This window comes from Dicentrarchus labrax, unplaced genomic scaffold, assembly GCF_905237075.1.
Source record: "Dicentrarchus labrax unplaced genomic scaffold, dlabrax2021, whole genome shotgun sequence".
In the NCBI taxonomy this organism is placed as follows: Eukaryota; Metazoa; Chordata; class Actinopteri; family Moronidae; genus Dicentrarchus; species Dicentrarchus labrax.
The window spans coordinates 12671166-12690308 of NW_026136724.1; the positions used below are offsets into that span (position 1 = coordinate 12671166).

Sequence of the window (19143 nt, forward strand, 5' to 3'; positions counted from 1 at the left end):
TTAGAGGTTAGAACAGCTGTGTGTGTTTCCCAGAAGCAAATGTTGCTCTTGGGACAGATTGACTTTGTGTGTGTGTGCACACGCCTTGGTCACACAATACATAAACCCTATTAGTTTTGGAAGTGCACAACAGTTTTTACAGGTCTTTATGTGGAGAGGAAATGTTTGGGTGTCTGGCGATATTATAAGAAGATCAGGGTGGAGGGAAGAGAGAGAAAGACAAATAAGAAAGGAAAACATCACACACAATGTCAATCAGTTCACACACATATAGACAAGTTTTCAGTCTTTTTTCCATCCGTGGTAACAGAAAGAGACTACGAAATAAACTCTGATGAGAGAAACACCAGAGATCCACTGGCACCTTCACACACACACACACACACACACACACACACACACACACACACACACACACACACACACACACACACACACACATTCAGGGTGTGGTGGTGGTGCTGTCTTCTCCACTCTGTGAAAATGACTGTAAGGCTGTCAGCAAGCCGTCACACACACACCATTTTATGGGCTGCTATGTGGGAGAGAATATGTGATATGCAAACACACACGCACACATGCGCGTGCACACACACACACAAACACACACACACACACACACACACACACACACACACACACACACACACACACACACACACCTCTCTTGGAAAGCAGTTAAGGGAAACAAGTAAGGGGAGAAAGAGGTGAGGGGTTCTTTAGTTTAAAATCCTCCATTTGTGTTCACTTAAGTTTGAACTCTATTTTTTTCCCTACTGAGATTCATATAATTGATGTTTTTTAATTGGTTAATGTTGTCCATCTATCATGACCATCATTACGCTTAAAAATAGTTGCTAGAATCTTTTTAGTTCACCTGTTTTTGTCCAAATGTAGTCTAACATGTATCAAAAGTAACTGACTCTAACCTTCTTGAGTTGGTTCTCTAGTTTGACACACTCCTCTCTCTTCTGTTCCAGGCTGATTTCCAGAGTCTTCAGCCTGTTATCTTTCTTCAGTGTGGAGGAAGCCAGAGAGGAAGCTTTCTCCTTCAAATCCAACACAGAAGTCTGAAACAAAGAGTGATAAGGATGGAAGTCAACAAAACAACTTATTAGTGCAAAACCGTGAGCAGCTCCACTGAAGCGGTTCGGTGTTTAGTGCCTTGTATCTTTACTAACCCACATTAAAGGATGATTCCAGTTTATCAAAACTTGGATCTTATTTTTGTAATTTTGGCAACCTTTTCTAGGAGTTATATTAATATTTTACTTACCAAAGTAACCAAAGTAGTTAACTTTATTATTAAAAACTGAAAGTACGTGAAATGTTGGTAACAATCCCCCATTGCCTGTAAACTGTGATGTCATGTACAACGACATCACTTCACGCCAATCATGACACATCATCAGGTAGAGACCAGCTAAGACTCCCTGACACATTTAGTTTGGATTCATAATGGCAGGCAGCGATGCTGAGCCAAAAGCACAGTGTGTTGAATGTGGTGAAATCCTGTCACAGCTCTCCTTTTGTTGTCAAGTTATGTTTTTTTCTCCCATCTATTTGAGAAAGTGGTATTTTAACAATAAAAAGAGGACCTTAAGTTACAAAAGGTTGAGGGTCTAAAAGACCAGTGTTTAGGATTTAGTGGGTTAATCAACTTGGTGAACACAATGTTGTTATTACCTATAGGAATTATGGCTAATAATGCAAAAATAAAATCCAAGCGGTATAAAGCTTGAATTGTCATTAAGGTCTTCCTATATAGTTGTGAGACTGACTCTTTCCCTTGTTCTTCAAAACCTTTTCCCATGACCTGTCTCTTTTCTGACTCTTCCAGCTCAATCCCTCCATCCGTGAAGTCTCTCTCCCTTTCCTTTCTGGTCTTTTCCTCTTTTGGTAGGGCCGGTGAAACACAAACCAACGGGACCAGAAGGAGAGACACTCAGACGTGTAATTTTACCCTTGACTGACAATACCAACTCCAGACTACGGATCATCATGTTTGAATGGGCTTTGGTCAAAGAAACCTTGCTGCTTATATTTAGGTACATATATATATATATATATATATATATATATATTGCTGTTGTCGGACAAACCCCACATCTGCGTTTAGCAGTGTAGAAAGGAATGCTTGTTTTCTCCGTGAGTTTTCCCATGTATTTCTCAAATTATATAATGGGACAGTAACAGGTTTTATGACCCCCGCAATCACTAAAATTATCTGAAGAGCTGAAGTTAAAAAAAGGGCATAAAGGACTTTTCACTTCAACAACATGTGTGCATTTTAGGGTTCAGTTTTTGAGAAATATGCATTTTCTTTGTCTTGCTGAGTTAAATGAGGAACTCTGTTCCACCCTCATGTTTAAATATTATTATTAACTTAGCATAAAGACTGGAAGCTACGAGGGAAAAGCTAGCATTGCTCTGTGCAAAGGTAAAAAGAAATCTGCCTACCAGCACCTCTAAAGCTCAATAATTCACACTGTCACATCTGGTTTGTTTAATCCATATAAAACTGAAATATAAAAATGTTTGTGGTTATATGGGGGCCTCCTACTGGCTCTTCAGAAGATAAAATGTACCTGAAACCACATTTTCAGTTTTGTGACACCGCAGTCTGTATGTGTATGTATGTTTGTGTGTGATTACAGCTGGGTTTTGAAACGTACACGGCAAGCATTTATTGTAAGTGGAGTAAGGGCTTAGATCTACGTCTGTACCCTATGACCTAAAGTCTATAGAGAGATAAACATAAAATCAAATATAACAATGTTATTTTTTATGCATCAGGGCATATATTTCCTTTCTCATGTTGGCAGTTTCTGATGTGTTTGCCCTTAATTATAGTATAATGAGTAGAAGATAACTGGTTGGTTGGACTTCTGGTTAAATGTTAATAGCTAAACTAAATTTGGTTTACCTAATAACATCAGTTTCTTCTTTGGTAGATTTGGTGCCATTTCTGTTGACATTTTGGTTCTCGTTTGATATCTGGACCCATTTTCATCCATTATTTGTTTCAACTTACTTCTTCTTTTACAGTATGGACTCTAAAAAGAATGATTTCTAAACACTAGCAGATACCATGTTAAACTCCATTGTTTTGTTAAATTTTGGTTGATTGTAACTCTGCTGTCCAGCCGCTGCAGGATGAATACAGACAGTGCTTAAAAATGCTTTGTCATCCTCTGTCTGTCCTTTCCTGTCTCCGCTGTGGTGTTTTGTATGAATCACAAAGCAAGAAGAACACAGCGCCAAATACTGTTTTCATTGGTTGCGAAGCAAATTGTTGTCAAGGAAATGCGACTGTTTATCGGTGTTGTCCTTCAGCGCGAGGACTCTGGGAAGATCCAAGGTCTGTTTTACACTGACAGATCAATCACGCTTCCCTGACAGGGACACAGAGAGAGTGTGTTTTTTCTGACTTATAGCACAGATATGGATGCGCGTGTTTTTCATGTGTGTGTCTTCTACCTCACGGTCAGCCAGGTCAGCCTGCAGCTGGGAGACTTTCTCCCTCAACTCCTTCAGCTCCTTCTTGCTGGACTCCATCTCCTCCCCCTTTTCTCTTTCCTCCCTCTCCCGCTGCTCCTTCAACCGCTCGATGATTCGCTCCTGTGCACCAAGAAAGAGGAGGAGGAGGAGGAGAGGAATGAGGGATAGATGTTAGAAGAGTCACTCAATATCAGGTTTCTATACTAATAACAGTCGCAGTAAACTTTATGTATATGGCAGCTCTGACAGGATCTAACAGCCAGCAGTGATTTTAGACACGTAATATGTTCTGGCACAAGATGTAATATTCACAACCACTAAAACACAACCACTATAGATGCTCTCCAGCTATAGAACAACACAGCCGCCAATTCAAGCAAAAGTAGAAAGGTTCATGTACAAAAAAAAAAGCGTGTATATTAGCTCTGCTGTGTGTGTTTGTGCGTGTTCTTGTACTGCAGTTCTATCTTTTTGAGGCCTGCTTTAGGTTTTAAGCCTTTGAGATGATGATGATTTTTGGAAGTGAGGTTATTGAAAAAAGCTGTTTCAGGGTTAGGACTTGGTTTAGGGTTACGGTTAAAATGAATGGTTATTTTAATTACACTGACGTCTTCAAACTGCTTGTTACATCCATCTGTCCACAACCCAAAGATATTCGATGTACAATCATATAAAATAGAGGAGAGGAGCAATTCCTTCCATTTTAAAGGCTGGGATGTTTATGCTTAAATGATTATCAAAATGATAAATTCAATTGTTTCAGCTCTATTTAGAATAAAGTTTTATATGATTAATATAAGAGCAAGGCCTAGGAATATACTATTCAGTATTCAGACATTCAATAGAGGGTCAGTTAAACTGTATGTAAAACTACAAATAGTGAATAATGAAGTGTAAATAGCATGAAACACAAACATTGTTCTGCATAAAACTTACAAATACAGATTAAAAACACGTATTTCTGTTTTAAAACAGCCAAGTGCAAAAAAAGGTGTGTGTGACAGAGAAATAAGTATTAAAATTAAGAAAGCCAGAGATGGAAAAATAGAAAGTAAGAAAGGGAAAAAGGAAAGATATCCAACGGTTCCAAAACAATGAAAATGGAGGAAAAAAAAGGTTGTGAAAGTCGTTTGAGTGAAGTTTAAGTCGTCGGCCACCTCTGCCTGCCAACACTCACACATCTAACTGACACCCTGAATATTAGTCACTGGCCCATTAATAGCCCTGTTTCCTGTGTGTGTGTGTGTGTGTGTGTGTGTGTGTGTGTGTGTGTGTGTGTGTGTGTGTGTGTGTGTGTGTGTGTGTATGTGTGTGTGTGCATGCGAAGGAGATCAGTTCAGTAACCTAATCGCACTTTACAGTACAAAAATATATTCTCATCAAACACTTTAAAGTGGTCCGCTGGTGTAAGTGTCACTGGTTCGGTTCCCAGAATCAGGGTCAAGTCCTGACTGTTGAATAACAGATCATCAAACGGGCAGTCGAGGGTTCAATTCCCATCCTCGGGACTGTTTAATGGCTCTGGTCCCTGAATGTTTAGACCAAACAGTGACAGTGTGGTTGTTGGTTTTATTCCTATCAGTCTTCTCCATGTGACTGCATGTTGGATGGTTCCTAATCTTTTATGAACACAGGCTGTGAATGATTTAATAATGAAACAGCCAATGTGATTATTGGTTCATTTCCATTTATCCAGAGTCATCTGGTCATTGCGTGGGTGGTCGGCGGTTTTACTCATAGTGGTTTTATTAATGTAACCTTGCTCGGGAGTTGACCTGAGGTTGACCAGCATCAAGTGTGTGTGTGTGTGTACCTTTTCAGCCAGAGCCTCCTCCAGTGTTCCCAGTGCGGTGTCGGTGTTGGAGGTGTCTGTCTGTAAAGACTTGACTCTGTCTTTCAGGCCGCCCAGCTGTTTCTCTTTATCCCTCAGCTGATCCTGGAGATTCTCTATCTACAGAGAGAGAAATGGAAAGAAAAATCTCATAAACAAGAAAAACTCGTAAATGTTTATGATGAAATAATTCACTTATTTACCAAAGTGTATTGGCTCTCAAACACCAGTGCAACTGCTTGTAACTAGAGCTCAGACGATAGTGAATTTTTATAGATGAACAGAAAGTATAACACTTAACTTAGCTGAAAATTAGACTATAAACAACAGCTATAAATATATGTAAATAAGGCTCAAAGATACACAACTACAGCCCTTAACATGAACTGTTCTCCTTTTGTTCTTGCTCTCTTCTTTCGAAACTGCAATATGTTGTTTCTTACAACCTGGCATACTGTATACGCACATATAAATTAATCTTCTTGTAATATCAGCCTGGCCAGTGCTATCTGGCAGGCTTTACTTGTAATAGCAACAACTAATGATAATTTAGATTATTTATTTGATGTTTCTTCATCCAAATGCATCACTTATTTAAACCGAATTAAAAAATGAAGCAAATCTTCTGATAAAATAATCATATTCAAATGTTTTTTCAGCGTCATTCTAGAAGCATTGTAATCATCAAAGGGGCTTTTGATTATTTGATTTGATTGAATTTTCAGGCAAGTCCTCTTTTTTATTACATATACATTGTGTCGGCTTCCCATTAGGACTCCTCTGAATTCATATAACACCTAACAGGGACATCACCATTTTCCCACCCTTTAGTGACAGGAGTGAGTTTCCGTGACAGTCAGTAAACATACACACAAACAGCAAGATGCATTCAAAAATCACTAAGGATGAAACTGAAAGCTGTATTTACATCGTGGTCCTGTGATTCTATCTGTAGATTTTCAACCTATAAAGAAAAACTGAGCGTTGCTGCGCTGTCAAACACAAACTTTCTCCTTAAGCTCTGCTACCTTTAACCCTTACTCCAAACGTACACTCTCTTTACCTCCACCTCTTTCTCTCTGCCTCCTCCTGTTTCCTCTCACAGTGATTTAGTAGCAGATTAATTTTCTGTTAAAACATAAAATCAGCAGAAATAACTGGAGGACTCGCTCTTTCCCTGAGCCCGCAATGAGTGTATGTATCTGTGTGCGCATATATATGTGTGTGTGTGTGTGTGTGAGAGAGAGAGAGAGAGAGAGAGAGAGATCAGAGACAAAGATAAGGAGTTATGTCAACTTTGTGGTATTCATTAAAAAATGGATGGAACAAAAGGTTGAACAGAAATAATGAATTGAGGACAGAAGAGAGAGATGGAAAGCTTATGTAATGTGGTGGTGAGAGTGAACTTGGGCTGTAAAATAACACAATTTCTCTCTCCCTCTTTTTCTGTCTCTCCTTCCTCTGCTTTGCCAGAGAGAAAGGAAATCAAGCGATTGACAACCCGTCACCCCAAAAAAAAGGAGAAAAGTCAGATTGGTATGTAACCTATGACTCCACTGCAGGTGAGACGCACACATTTACAGTACCGTGGAGATGTGTGTGTGTTCATACAGTAAAACATTTCCAGCACCTCATTAATCAACTGTTCACCTGACAGCTTGACTGACACCTCCTCGTCACACACACACACACACACACACACACACACACACATGACATTGAGAGGCAGGGAGACTCTTTGATCCCGTCTGCACTTCCTGAAACTGACAACTGCTGGATGCTCGGAATACACACACATATACAGTATTTACAAACCCACACACACACACACACTCAATGTCTGCCTATTTTAGTCTCAAAATTGTCTGTGATAATTAACTAAACAATAACTGGATGATGCTCCTCTTCATCTTTGTCATTAGGTTTCTCTACATATAACAGAAAATTACATTCAACAACAAAGAGACGGGGATGATGGGACATCAGAAGAATACTGAATTCTATGGACTCGAGGTAATTTCCTTCACTGCTAACATGTAATGACAGGTAAAAACATTAAGAGGGAAAGGCGTCGGAGGAGGAGGAGGAGGAGGAGAATGGGGAGGAGGAGGAGAAAGTGGAAAGATGGTATTCTTAAATTTTCCACATGCAAAAAGAGGAGAAATGAGGAAATGATAAGTGCAGATTAGATAAACGAGGAGTCAGCAGCATTTCTGTCTCCCTCTCAGACACTGGACTGTATTCTATTTGAAGACGGCAGAGGTCATCATTTATTGAACAGGAGGAACTCATTAGTATGCATCTGATTTCAAACACACTCAGTCGCTCTCCTCCCCCTCCCTGTACTGTTTTATGTCTGTCTGCTTGATTGTCTCTATCAATTATCTGCTCACACTCAACATTTTTTTCCCACAAGTGACAACCGAGGGATGGGGAGGGAAAAAAAGGGGACGAGGTTGATTTTTTTTTTTATGGCGAGAGATGCAAAAGGTTGGTAATGGGTGAGTTTGGCTGTATACTGGATTTAATTTCTGTCTAAACAATTGTCTGAACCTGTCCTTACCCTTCATTCTCCCATCCATCTAAAACCAGTGTGTGTGTGTATGTGTCTATGTACAGGGGGTCACTATTACCCATCCATCTAACTGACAGCATTTCCATAGAGACACACACACACAAACACATTGAAAAGTGGCCAAAAATATGCAGAAAGCATCTGTAACTCTGGCTGCCTCTATACCTGCCTGTCTGTTTGTCCTCCTGTCTGCCTGCTCACCTGTCTGTCTGGTTCAGCTCCCACACTACACACTGTCTTACAGCCCCATCTAGTGGCTGTAGTATTACATGACAACATTATATTCTTATTACTTGCAGATTTCATCTGCAGAGCAAATTGCATGTGTCATCCACAACATATTCATCTACAAAATTATATCTCATAATCAGTCGCATCAAAGTCCCAGGAGAAATAACTTAGCTGAACTGAATGAAGATTTCTGAGTTAGTGACACTGTTTCTGTTTAAAAAAAAAGAGGAAGTAGCACTAGGTAGCATGAGCAGCAACAGCCACCATGGCAACAAAAATAGTGCCATCTATGGAAGCTAAAATGTTGCAATCAGAAAATCCAATTTGGATGACATGACAGTAGAGCTCTCAATGTTTAATTGCAATCTGTAGGAAGTGCAGTGCAACAGCAATGACTGCTGTGCTCCAAACATTTTACAGGATCGCAAATATTTCAACTTTGCATTTTGTGTATGTGTTCCATCAGTTTTCTTACCTTCTTCTGCAGTACAATAACTTTGCGTTCCTTGACGTCCAGCATGTCTTTGAGGTCGCTGATCTCTCCATGCTGAGTGCTTTTCTCTTCTGTCAACTCTGATATCTGTTGACTCTTTTTAGAGAGGAGAGATTCCTTTTCCTCTAAACGCAGACGAAGAGCATCCACCTGTGCATACACACACAATTAAAAGCCAGTTGAAATAAATATTCATAAACCAAAGATCCATTTTCTTGTGATAAGTAATGGTACCATTACAAAGAGCAACAAGTACTGGTAGAAGAATAACTGTACCTCAGTCTGTAGTATGGCGGCTCTCTGTTCCTTGGCAGTGAGTGACTCCTTGAGTACGTCCACGTGTTGTTTACTGTCAGAAAACTGATTGTTGAGAGTTTCCAGTTTGGTCCTGAAAGCCAACAGCTCGCTATCCTTACGACTCAGGTCCTGCTTTGCTTGTTCCACCTGAGTAACACACACGGCTTGAAAAGATTAAAATGTATTCAAATCCATTACAAGCTTTATTAAGTGAGCACTCGGTGTAGGCACTACAAGGTGGCCGTCTACAAGGTCTACTGTGTTAGTTTATCGCCAGAAAGCCGTGAGTTTGATCTATAAGTGTAACCTGAACACATTTAAGACTTTTTTCATACAAAGAAAAACTAGTTTTGGTTCTGATTTCTGTCCTGGAAAGCAAACAACAATTAGATATACATCTCAGCAAAGTATGTGCAGTATTAGACACCTATTAACATATATTATACTTCCCAGCTGCTTTTTTGTACTGTACGAGAGGTCAGGGTTGATTCTCTGATATCCCAAAATGATTTGAAAGGAAAAAAGCATGGAAACGGTTTAATCTCCATAAGTGACATAGTTAAAGTCGCTTTAGCACATGGAGGGATCCAGGGCCAGGATCACAGGGGCATTGGTCCCAGTAGAAATGTCAATGTTCCCTAAAGTGCCCCTGTATGATCTTTGACAGCACAAAACATTAATGTGACTAACAACACCACACGAGTTGTATGGTACTTCATGGTATCACTCACGATTCAGCACGTTAGCTAACGTTTGACTGTTCCTCTGTCTGTCTACCGTTTTAATAATATATTCAATTATTATTAGTTAGCTAGGTAACTTCAGCTAACTAGCATTAGCTGACAAAGCTAAATATTAAATATTTCAGCATTTCAGAGTTTAGGATCGGATTATTGGGACCTGTACTTATCCTCCCCAGTAAATGACACTGTTGTCTGGCGCCTACATTTATTTTGTGTTCAGTTTTTAAAAGACAATTACGCCCCAAGTAGATTTGCTGTTAGGTAGGTTTGTGGCTATTTACATGCATAAAAAGTCACCAGAACGCAGGAAGTGAACTGTCTAATATCAATGAGGTGACTGGGAGTGAATGTAACACATAAAAAGAAAGGACCCAAACCACACAGGAAAATCTGTCAGGGCACAGTATAAAAACGTCAGCATACTAATCCAAGCCACTAGTTCATGAGAAACCTCATGCAAGAAGAAAGAGAAGCAGGTTAGAGACACACATACTGTAGCAGAGCAGAGCTGGATTCTCAGCTTGAAGTCTGTAATTGTACAGTTCAGACTGCTAGAAACAACTATTACTGTCAACAGCCACTGATCATAAACAGAGTAGGAGGACCTCCTAACAAAATAGCATACATAAAAATAAAGTGATGATAGCTTGTGACCGAATGACAAAGTGTACTTCAATTAAGTGTATGAATAGATGTTCTCCTCCTCAAAATTAGTGTTTGGTGTCAGCTGCTTAGAGTGCAAAAGCATTTGAGAGTTATAGTTGCTCCCTGTTGTCTGAACACACAGACACGCTACTGAGAATCTACTGGGATTCTACTCAAGCAGCAGCCATTAGCCATTAGTCAACCTGGGAGGCAGAAAGATGAAGAAAGCAACTAAGAAAGAGAGAAAGAGCACAGAGGTGTGTCTCTTACTGCAGACACCTCCCGCTGAAGCTCATTGGCTCGTTGCCTTAGCTCCTCCTTCTCTGATTGGCTGTGCGTTAGCTCTTCCTTTAGCTGCTCAACCTGGCAGGAGAGGAGGGTGTCACCATGACCACAACAAATCAGCCGCCACAGTCGCTGACCACTCTGACCACATGCGGCATATCTAAACACCTCACATGCTGAAATAATACATGAAAACCACCTACTGTACATCCTAAACTGGATATGTCCTACCATCATGCACTGGTATTGGAGTGTGTGTCAGTGTGTAACAGTTTTAATGTCCTCCATTTCAAACTTTATGATAAGGAAGACCATGACATGAAAACACAATACAGTTTAGGTTCTCATAGACAAGGTATATAAATTCTCATATGTACATATGTATATATATGTATACTTAATTTCTTGGTGTCCAGAAACGAAAGGTCATATATATAATAATTCTCACATAAACAACCCTAAAAACTTGAACACATAAAATAAGGGAATCCTTACCCAAACACAAAATTTAGGATATTGTAGTTTTAATCTGAATTCAGTTTTTATAGCTTCCTTATGCACTAATAAACAGGCCAAATATTGTTTCACAGTGGCTTGTCTAATGAAGAAATCTCACTTGAGCCTGGGAGTAGTGATCTTGGTTCATAGTGCCTCTAAATTAACAAATCATATGGGGGTTTGTGGTTGATTCAGGCCTTTGCCTGGTCCTGAACACATTTAAAGACTGTAAATATGCTGATGAAGTCTGTATTTCTAAAACAAGGATGTAAGGCATTTGGAGTATTACTATAAACATCTAAGAATGCATGCTAAAAATTATGAAAAGGTACTGTAAAGTAAGAGGTATACATTTCTTCTTTTCACATGTGACATACAAAAACAAACACTTTCAACTTGCAAGACAGAGAAAAAAATATCTTCTGAATTCCCAAACTGTCTCATTTCCTCACATGACAGAAGTATTGGTTTGTTTTAATGAGCGTGGCTCACACAGTAACCCCCTTTTGTTCTTGAAACTACAGCTGCATGCGTCAAGTGTAAAGACGTTTTTTTTTCCAGCAAAATCCTGCAATCTTTCAAAACACGGAAAGAAAAAATGGTTAGACAAGCACATAAGGTGTGTGTGTGGCACCTTGTTCTTCATGAACTTGGAGTGGGATCTGTAGACCTCCATCTGTTTGATCTCTTCCTCCCTCTCCTCGCTGCTCAGAGCCCCGTTGGACTTGAGCATGTTCACCTCCTCCTCCAGCTCTCTAATGCCGCGCTCCATCGAGCTGATCTTCGCATCCTGGCAGGACATCAACATGTTCATGTTAAGAGGAAAGACCAGTGATTTACCGTACCTGGGCCATAAATATTATCACAAAATGAAATATATTCCTTTGATATTTCTGACAGATGAGCAGAGCTGGAAATTCAGTCAAAGAAAGTCCATATGAAAGGTTATATCAGCTGGACTAAGAAATTGAGACAGAAAAAGGCACTGAGTTACTAATAGAATTTATAGCCTTGATCTTCAGCATTAGCAACAAACTGGGTGGTTTAGAGATGTAGTTTAAATATGAACAATATGAAGTAGCTGACAATGAACAATAACTGTACTGATGTGAACATGTTTGCATTATGCACCCGTCAACAACATTTAGGAGGTCTCCACAAACACCTATTTTCTGTTAATAATTTAAATTTTGCAGGTTTGAAAATCTGTGACAAGCTATGAAGGTACGTCCACCAGAGGGAGCTATTTGAGTTATACTGTTAGCTTTGATAATTGTTTTCGTATCATTAGGAAACTTGTTTGTGATTAGCATCTTATTACATATGATAATAATAAATATAGAAAATATTGTTTAATGAAACAGCAAATATGTTTGCAACATAACGGGGAAAAACATCAGACTGAGGCTGGACATCAAAGGCAGTTCATCTCCACAAACAACTGATGAAGGCAAGAAAATATGCATGATATTTATATTTTCATATTTATTCAGGGTCAAGGAAAGTGAAACAGGAGAAACTGAGGCTTTATGATACAAAAAGCAAACACCAACTGTAAAAAGATGTAAAAAGCTGTAAAAAGCCAACTGTGATATAATTTCCATATTTATGTGTTCAATATGAAGTGCACCATGAAATTAGGTGATTTTCAGTTTCAAGTTTTCAACTGTTTTTGAAAAAATCCTGTAAAATACTGGATGGGATAATTGATATAATATTTGATAAAAGTTATTTGAGGCTGATACCTGATATCAATATTTGAGTGTTTAAAAAACCTTAAGTCAATATATCGGCTGATAGTACACAAAATAATCAACATGTTTACCTTCATTTCAATGACTGTCTGCAAGGCCTTGGTCTTGGTTGATTCTGGAGCTGCTTCGTATCTCCTGTGCAGCTCCTGAGGGACACAGACACCACGATGGTCAGGAGACGACAGAGAGAGAGACACAGAGGGATGGAGTGAGGGATGGTGTGAGGGATGGAGTGAGGGATGGAGTGAGGGATGTTGTGAGGGAAGGAGTGAGGGATGGAGTGAGGGAAGAGGAGGTCGTTGGCCAGAACAGGAGGCGATAGCAACTGATGGAAAGGGATGGAGCGTTGGCTGAATGGAGGGTGTAGGCCGTGGAGCGGGAGCAGGGAAGGACGGCGAGCGCTGGAGGGAAGGATGGACCGAGGAGGCGACGACGAAAGAGGGATAGTGGGGAGGACAGGAGGAGGGGAAGACCACAGGATGGATGGAGTGCCGATGGGAAGGAGGGGAAGGTGCGGGGAAAGAGGGAGAGGAGCACAGTGGGTGATGGCGCGAGGGGGAGAAATGAGGAGAGGGTTGGAAGGGAGGAGACACGTGGAAAGGAGGTGGAATAGGGATGGAGGGAGAAACAGGAAAAGAGGGAGAGATGGGGATGGAGGGGGAGGCGGGAAGGAGTTGTTTTCCTCTTGCGTAGGAGCTGGCTTTTAGCCTCCTTGGGTCGATCCGTCCATCCCACATCTTTCAAACTATGAGGAACGCCACTGTCTGAGCTGACACCGTTTCAGATCAAATCTGACAGCCTGAAATGATTCTAATTTAATTAATTAGCTCCCAGCTTTGAAGCCTTCAGGTTCAAATGAAATCTAAAGTGGTGTAGAATATAAAAAAGTCCAAGTAAAAAAAAAAAAAAAGAAAAGATCCAGTCTTACGGCTTCAAATGCTTGAAACTCTAACTACAGAATGCCAGTTTCAATCTCATACAGCAGCATCATATCACATGATTTATCTTCCTAAAATTCTCATAAAATTATCTAAAGTCAAAATTTTAAATACACTAATCCACGGAGCTACATGCAACGCAAATCCTATCTGTCTGGCTGTTGTTACCACATCACAACTCACTAGTCAAATGAAGATGAGCAAAGATGAGAGCAAAGGGAAGGGAGAGAAAGAAGAAGAGGGAGTGTAGTGGCAGATGTAAAGGCACAAAAAAAGAGACAGAAAGGACGGGCAGAAAGAGTCAGAGAGAGGGAGGGAATGAAAGCAGAGGGGAGGACATAGCAGTGTACGCATCACTGCTTTTCTTTGGAGGCAACACACTTAGAGGCTAACAAAGAAAGCTAATGCATGAGCCAGGAAGCACAAAAACACACATATGTGAAAGGGATGGTGGGGTGCCATGGCTTAAGGCGCTTATATGAATGCTATGAATGCTCATGACCACACAGGCACACACACACATACTCATACACACACTCAGATATTCCCTAAAAAAAGATTTCTTGTTTGGTTATCACTTCCTGGAGATTGTTACAGGTAAGATTAGAACTAATGTAGACATTGTAAAAGTGTGGAGCCAGGGAAAGAAAGGTCACTAATATGACTTACTTCTATGAATCCAGTTTTCTTGTAATAAAATATTTCAGAGCTATATATATATATATATATATATGATGGTCTAATAATTTGAAGTGACTCCATTTTAAAATTAGGTATTCAATAGCTTAGATTCAAATCCTTACAGCTTTTCTTTGCTCCCACACAGACGTCTTTTTACTGCTGAGCCTCAGCTCCAACCCCACTAGGGACATTTTTGAAGATATGAAAATATTGCTCTCTTTTTAGCTTTAGGGAGTTTGCGAGAACTGGCCCGTTAATTGGTGAAATTAACAATGTCCTAAAGAGAAGTGTCAGCAGTGAAGCAGGAAGTCTGCAAGACAAATGCACAATAGACACTTCTACACTATTTACTACTGTAATTTTTAGTTTAACCTATACTGAAACTATCTTTCAGATATTGCGTACTATGATTCCGGTTCTCCTGAGGGGTTTTCTGCTTTGCAATTAACAATGTCTGTTGTCAAATACTGTCAAAAAAAAAAAAAACGAAACTCTGTACAGCACACTGATGCAATGTGAGGCAACACGGGCCATTAAACCCTTTCTGAAAAAACTAAAAACATTTTGCTTCCTGACTTTCTTTCTCAGTCATTTGCTGCCTATGATACATTCAATGATGCATCACTTGCTCTTGTGTGTGTGTGTGTTTATGTGTATTTCACCCTCACAGCTGTGGCTCATGGTGCATTTGGAGCTGGTCATAAAAGGCTGGCTTGAGATCAGTTGTTTTGTATATTTTGCAGTGTAACTGAAACTGTTGTCAGCCTGGTGGCTCTTTGACAGGTTGAAGATGAATATTGTGTCACTGTAAATCTTTCTTGTGAGTAAGGAGCAGGTAAAAATAGTTCCCTCCTGGGACAATAAAGGCTATTTATCTATCATTAATTAATAAATATCTCATTTTGATACATTCTCTGTCTGTTACCCTGTACTTCAGTCAATTTTCAAATTATTTAGGTCTGTTTATTAGTTATATTGAAATGTGAGACATAACTAATTTGTGAGTTACTGCTGGAATGTGTCCAGGAAAGATGTATCACAAAGCATCATAATTATTTATTTAGGTATTCTGTACACTAAAATAAATGTTTTTTTCTACTGAAAAAGCTGAAATGTCCATCTTTGATCTCTTGTTGTTCATTACCAACATGTTACCACTAGAGGGAGCTGTTGTATAAAACAACAAACACGTTGATGAAAGGAGAGTTAAAGTAAGAAAAGAGACAAAGTGAGCAGGAGAGAGAAGACACAATAGGATAAAGTGTGTATTCCCGTGTATTTGTGTGTTGATATTTCTGTTTTGTATTAAAATATGAATTAAGAGCCAAGAGTGAAAGCAGCCAAGGGCCTTTCCTGGAAATCACATGGTTTGATTTGCACACACTCACATCTGGCTGCACACAAAGACACACACCCTCACACATGGGAATGCTTGAATGCACTTTGTTTCTTCTTCACCAGTCACACACACAGACAACACACACACACACACACACACACACACACACACACACACACACACACCTCTCTGAGTTGTAGCATCTCCTTGTCTTTTTGCTCCAGCAGGCCCTCTAGTTGGTGGATGGTCATCTCAGCATCAGCCAGACGCCTCGTGCGTTCATGGTCTTCCTCGGTTGCCCGGGACGACAGGCCTTTACTCTGCAACATTTCCAGTAACTTCTTTATGGATTCATCCCTGTTAGAAAAGAATCGATTTAATAGCCTAAAATGGCAGCAGGAGGTCCCTGAAATCACGTGACTTGAGTCAAGTTCACAATGCTTTTTATCTTTACCTGGCAGTTAGCGTGTGTTTCTGTGTATCTATCCTCAGCTCCATCTCTTCCACAGTCTTCCTCAGGAGGAAGAGCTCTTTGACCTGTCGCTCATACTCGCCATGGAGACGCAGGAAGTTCTCCTCTGTCATATCCTGAGGGGAGATGGACTGATTTCCGAGGAGACCGGACTCTGAGTAATCGGACTGCAAGAGCTGGTTGAGATCCCGCTGGATTCTGAGCTCATCTTGTAAAGCCTGGATGGTGCACTGAAAATGCTGGAGGGAGAGAAAGAAGTTTAATTTAGAGTTATAAATGTAAGAGATTAACAGGAGTTGGACGTTGTGGCGAAGCTGCTGAGAAGATTAATATAGTTAATAGAGTACCAAGTAAGATTTTTACTGTTCCATTGCACAACAGGACTATAAAATATTAGCAGAGGTTGTTAATCTGTGCTATCCACTTAATCTTTATTAAACTCAGATTTTGGGCTTTCCAAACTTATGGTCCACATGAAGGCTAGGTTAGGGGCCAAGCAGTAAAAAAAAAAAAAAAAAACTGCCCAACAACTCAGGCGCCTGATCTCCAAACCAATTCAATGTGTGTCAACTGTGGTAATTTGATGGTAAAAACATACTGTGAAATTGGAAATTGGTCTGCTGCAGTAATGCTGGCTTTGCAAGGGCGCCTTTTTCCACCTCCTTTTTTTTTTTTTTTAGGTGTTATGGCCAAGTCCCACAAAGAAAACAACCCAGGGTGGACCCAGAGCATGCAGGGGAGATTATATCTCCCAGGTGACCTGCGAGCACTTGGGGATCACTGGAAGGAGCTGATGTAAGCTACAGGGCAAAAGGGCATGTGGCTTGCTGTGCTCACACTGTTGTCACTGTAAACTTGATAAGGATAAGCAACTTGAAAAGGAATGGATGGATGGATGGATGGTTGGACAGGGTGGTGGGGTAGCCCATTGTAAAATGGCAAGTGGCAACAATGGCAAGTTAAAACAGACAATGGACCATTGCCTTTTGCAGAGGTTTTTCTCTTCTTCTTGGAGATCTTGGGCTTGGTCTGGAATTATTTGTAGGAATACACAAATCCGAAATGCCGGTATTCAGTTATTAATGCCATGGTAAACCCTGGCCTCTTGTTACCTTCTAAAAATAATCCCAATGCATTCCACAAAGTGAGATATAAATACCAACATTCAATATTTAGAGATACCCTGAGTTATTGATGTGGAACCGTAAAGCACGCAGAGCTATGCAAATAAACATCACTTGACTGAGACTTGATTGAGTTTGATTGATTTGCCCAATCCGTAAAATAGATCACAGCAGATCTTAAACAATGTGTGTGTGAGTGACCAGCAGAGACAACATGCGTATGTCATCTTGAGTGAGTGTGTTGGCAGGTTAGTATCACTACCATCGTAGCTGAGGACAACGTGACATGACTACCCCTGAGTCAGACAAAAGTTTAAACAGCATGTGTGTGTGTGTGTGTGTGTGTGTGTGTGTGTGTGTGTGTGTGTGTGTGTGTTGTTACAGTGATGTCCCCCAGGCTTCTTTAAAATGCGTCACACATACGCTGAACAACAGCCAGGTCATCACCGGCACCGTGAGTCATGAAGTATTTCCAGAGATAAAATAATACAGGTAGCAAAGTGCTGAGAAAGAAAGTGCATGAATGAGAGCAGAAGTAACCAGGAGATTAAAAAAGAAAAAGAGAGAAGACAAAGAAAGTGAAGAGGTTAAAAAAAGGCAGAGATGCTATCGCTCCCTCGCAGCTATCGTTAATCAACACTGACGAGGGAAAGAATAGGATTAAAGGGAAAAGGAAAGAGACGAATGAGCAGGGAGGCAAAGAAAAACAACTCTAAGATATTGAGGAGGAGAAGAGAGAAAGTAGAAGCATCAGACTGTGATCACACATACACTGAATGGTCGCACAAACAGACACACTAAAAAGAACAGGATGACAGATAATTAAATAATATCCAAGTCTTTCATGATAGCTCAGCTTAATGTTGCAGGGCAGGCAGGGCAGTGCATCTCCTGCTTGGCCTTGTCCAGTTCTGTTCATTTTCTATCTCTATTGAGACAAATGTACAGAATATTGCAGCAAAATACAGTTAACATTTTTAAGTTTGATCCTCATCTCTCCTTATTGTATCACTGTGTGTTTGTGTGGGTGAGTGGGTTGGTCTGCTGACTCATACAATAGCTCCTCTCACACACACGCACACGTGCACACACACACGCACACATACATACACACACACACACACACACACACACACACAGTACACACGTACACACGTGTTGATGACTGACTCTGACATTGATAGGACTTCCCTGAAGAAGAAGCATCCTTCTCCTCTCTTTAATATTGCCTCTGTGGTTTATCTCTCTGTTTCCATTCCAACTATGATTCCTCCCTCAGACACGCAAACACTGACCCACCCAAACGATGAAAATGTGCAAGAGTTTGCACAAAATCTCAATTGTTTTTTAAAAGGGCTTAACACGAAGTTGATCTTATTCTGAATCGACAGAATATTAACTGAAAACAGTTTTAAAGTATTTTTTTATTATTTGTCTTAAGCACTTTATCAAAAGAAATATGTATGGATTCTGCTGTACCCAGTGTGAGAATCTGCAGCTTTTCTTTATCTTATCTCATTGTAAAAATAATGTTTTGGGGGGTTTTGACTGTTGCTAAGACAAACTAAGCAACTGAAAGACATCCACTTGGCCTCTAGAAACTTGGAATTGGCTTTTGTCCTCATTTCTGACACTTTAATAAATATAAATTACCAGAGGATCTAAGATGTGCCCCAAATAACAAATTCAAAAACCTGTTATTTCTGCTGCCTTCTAATGTTTATAGCTTTAATTTA

The 19143-nt window shown here is 40.1% G+C and overlaps 1 protein-coding gene across 9 annotated transcripts in view; it reads right to left on the reverse strand.

The window, feature by feature from the left end:
* Positions 1–19143, reverse strand: part of LOC127358792 (ELKS/Rab6-interacting/CAST family member 1) — a 137526-nt gene that overhangs the window by 93605 nt on the left and 24778 nt on the right. For 5 of the 9 annotated variants that reach the window (XR_007882543.1, XM_051392209.1, XM_051392208.1 and 2 more), the window contains exons 5-14: positions 16266–16522; positions 15997–16168; positions 12925–12999; positions 11734–11889; positions 10587–10679; positions 8908–9075; positions 8614–8781; positions 5315–5452; positions 3481–3621; positions 930–1070 (exon numbers count right to left, since the gene is read on the reverse strand). Coding sequence is in view for 7 of the 9 variants with exons in the window: in XM_051392209.1 (XP_051248169.1) it covers positions 930–1070; positions 3481–3621; positions 5315–5452; positions 8614–8781; positions 8908–9075; positions 10587–10679; positions 11734–11889; positions 12925–12999; positions 15997–16168; positions 16266–16522 (1509 nt within the window). In the remaining 2 variants the exon portion in view is untranslated. The remainder of the gene's footprint in view (positions 1–929; positions 1071–3480; positions 3622–5314; positions 5453–8613; positions 8782–8907; positions 9076–10586; positions 10680–11733; positions 11890–12924; positions 13000–15996; positions 16169–16265; positions 16523–19143) is intronic. The other 4 variants (XR_007882544.1, XM_051392211.1, XM_051392210.1 and 1 more) reach the window with 1 other exon arrangement.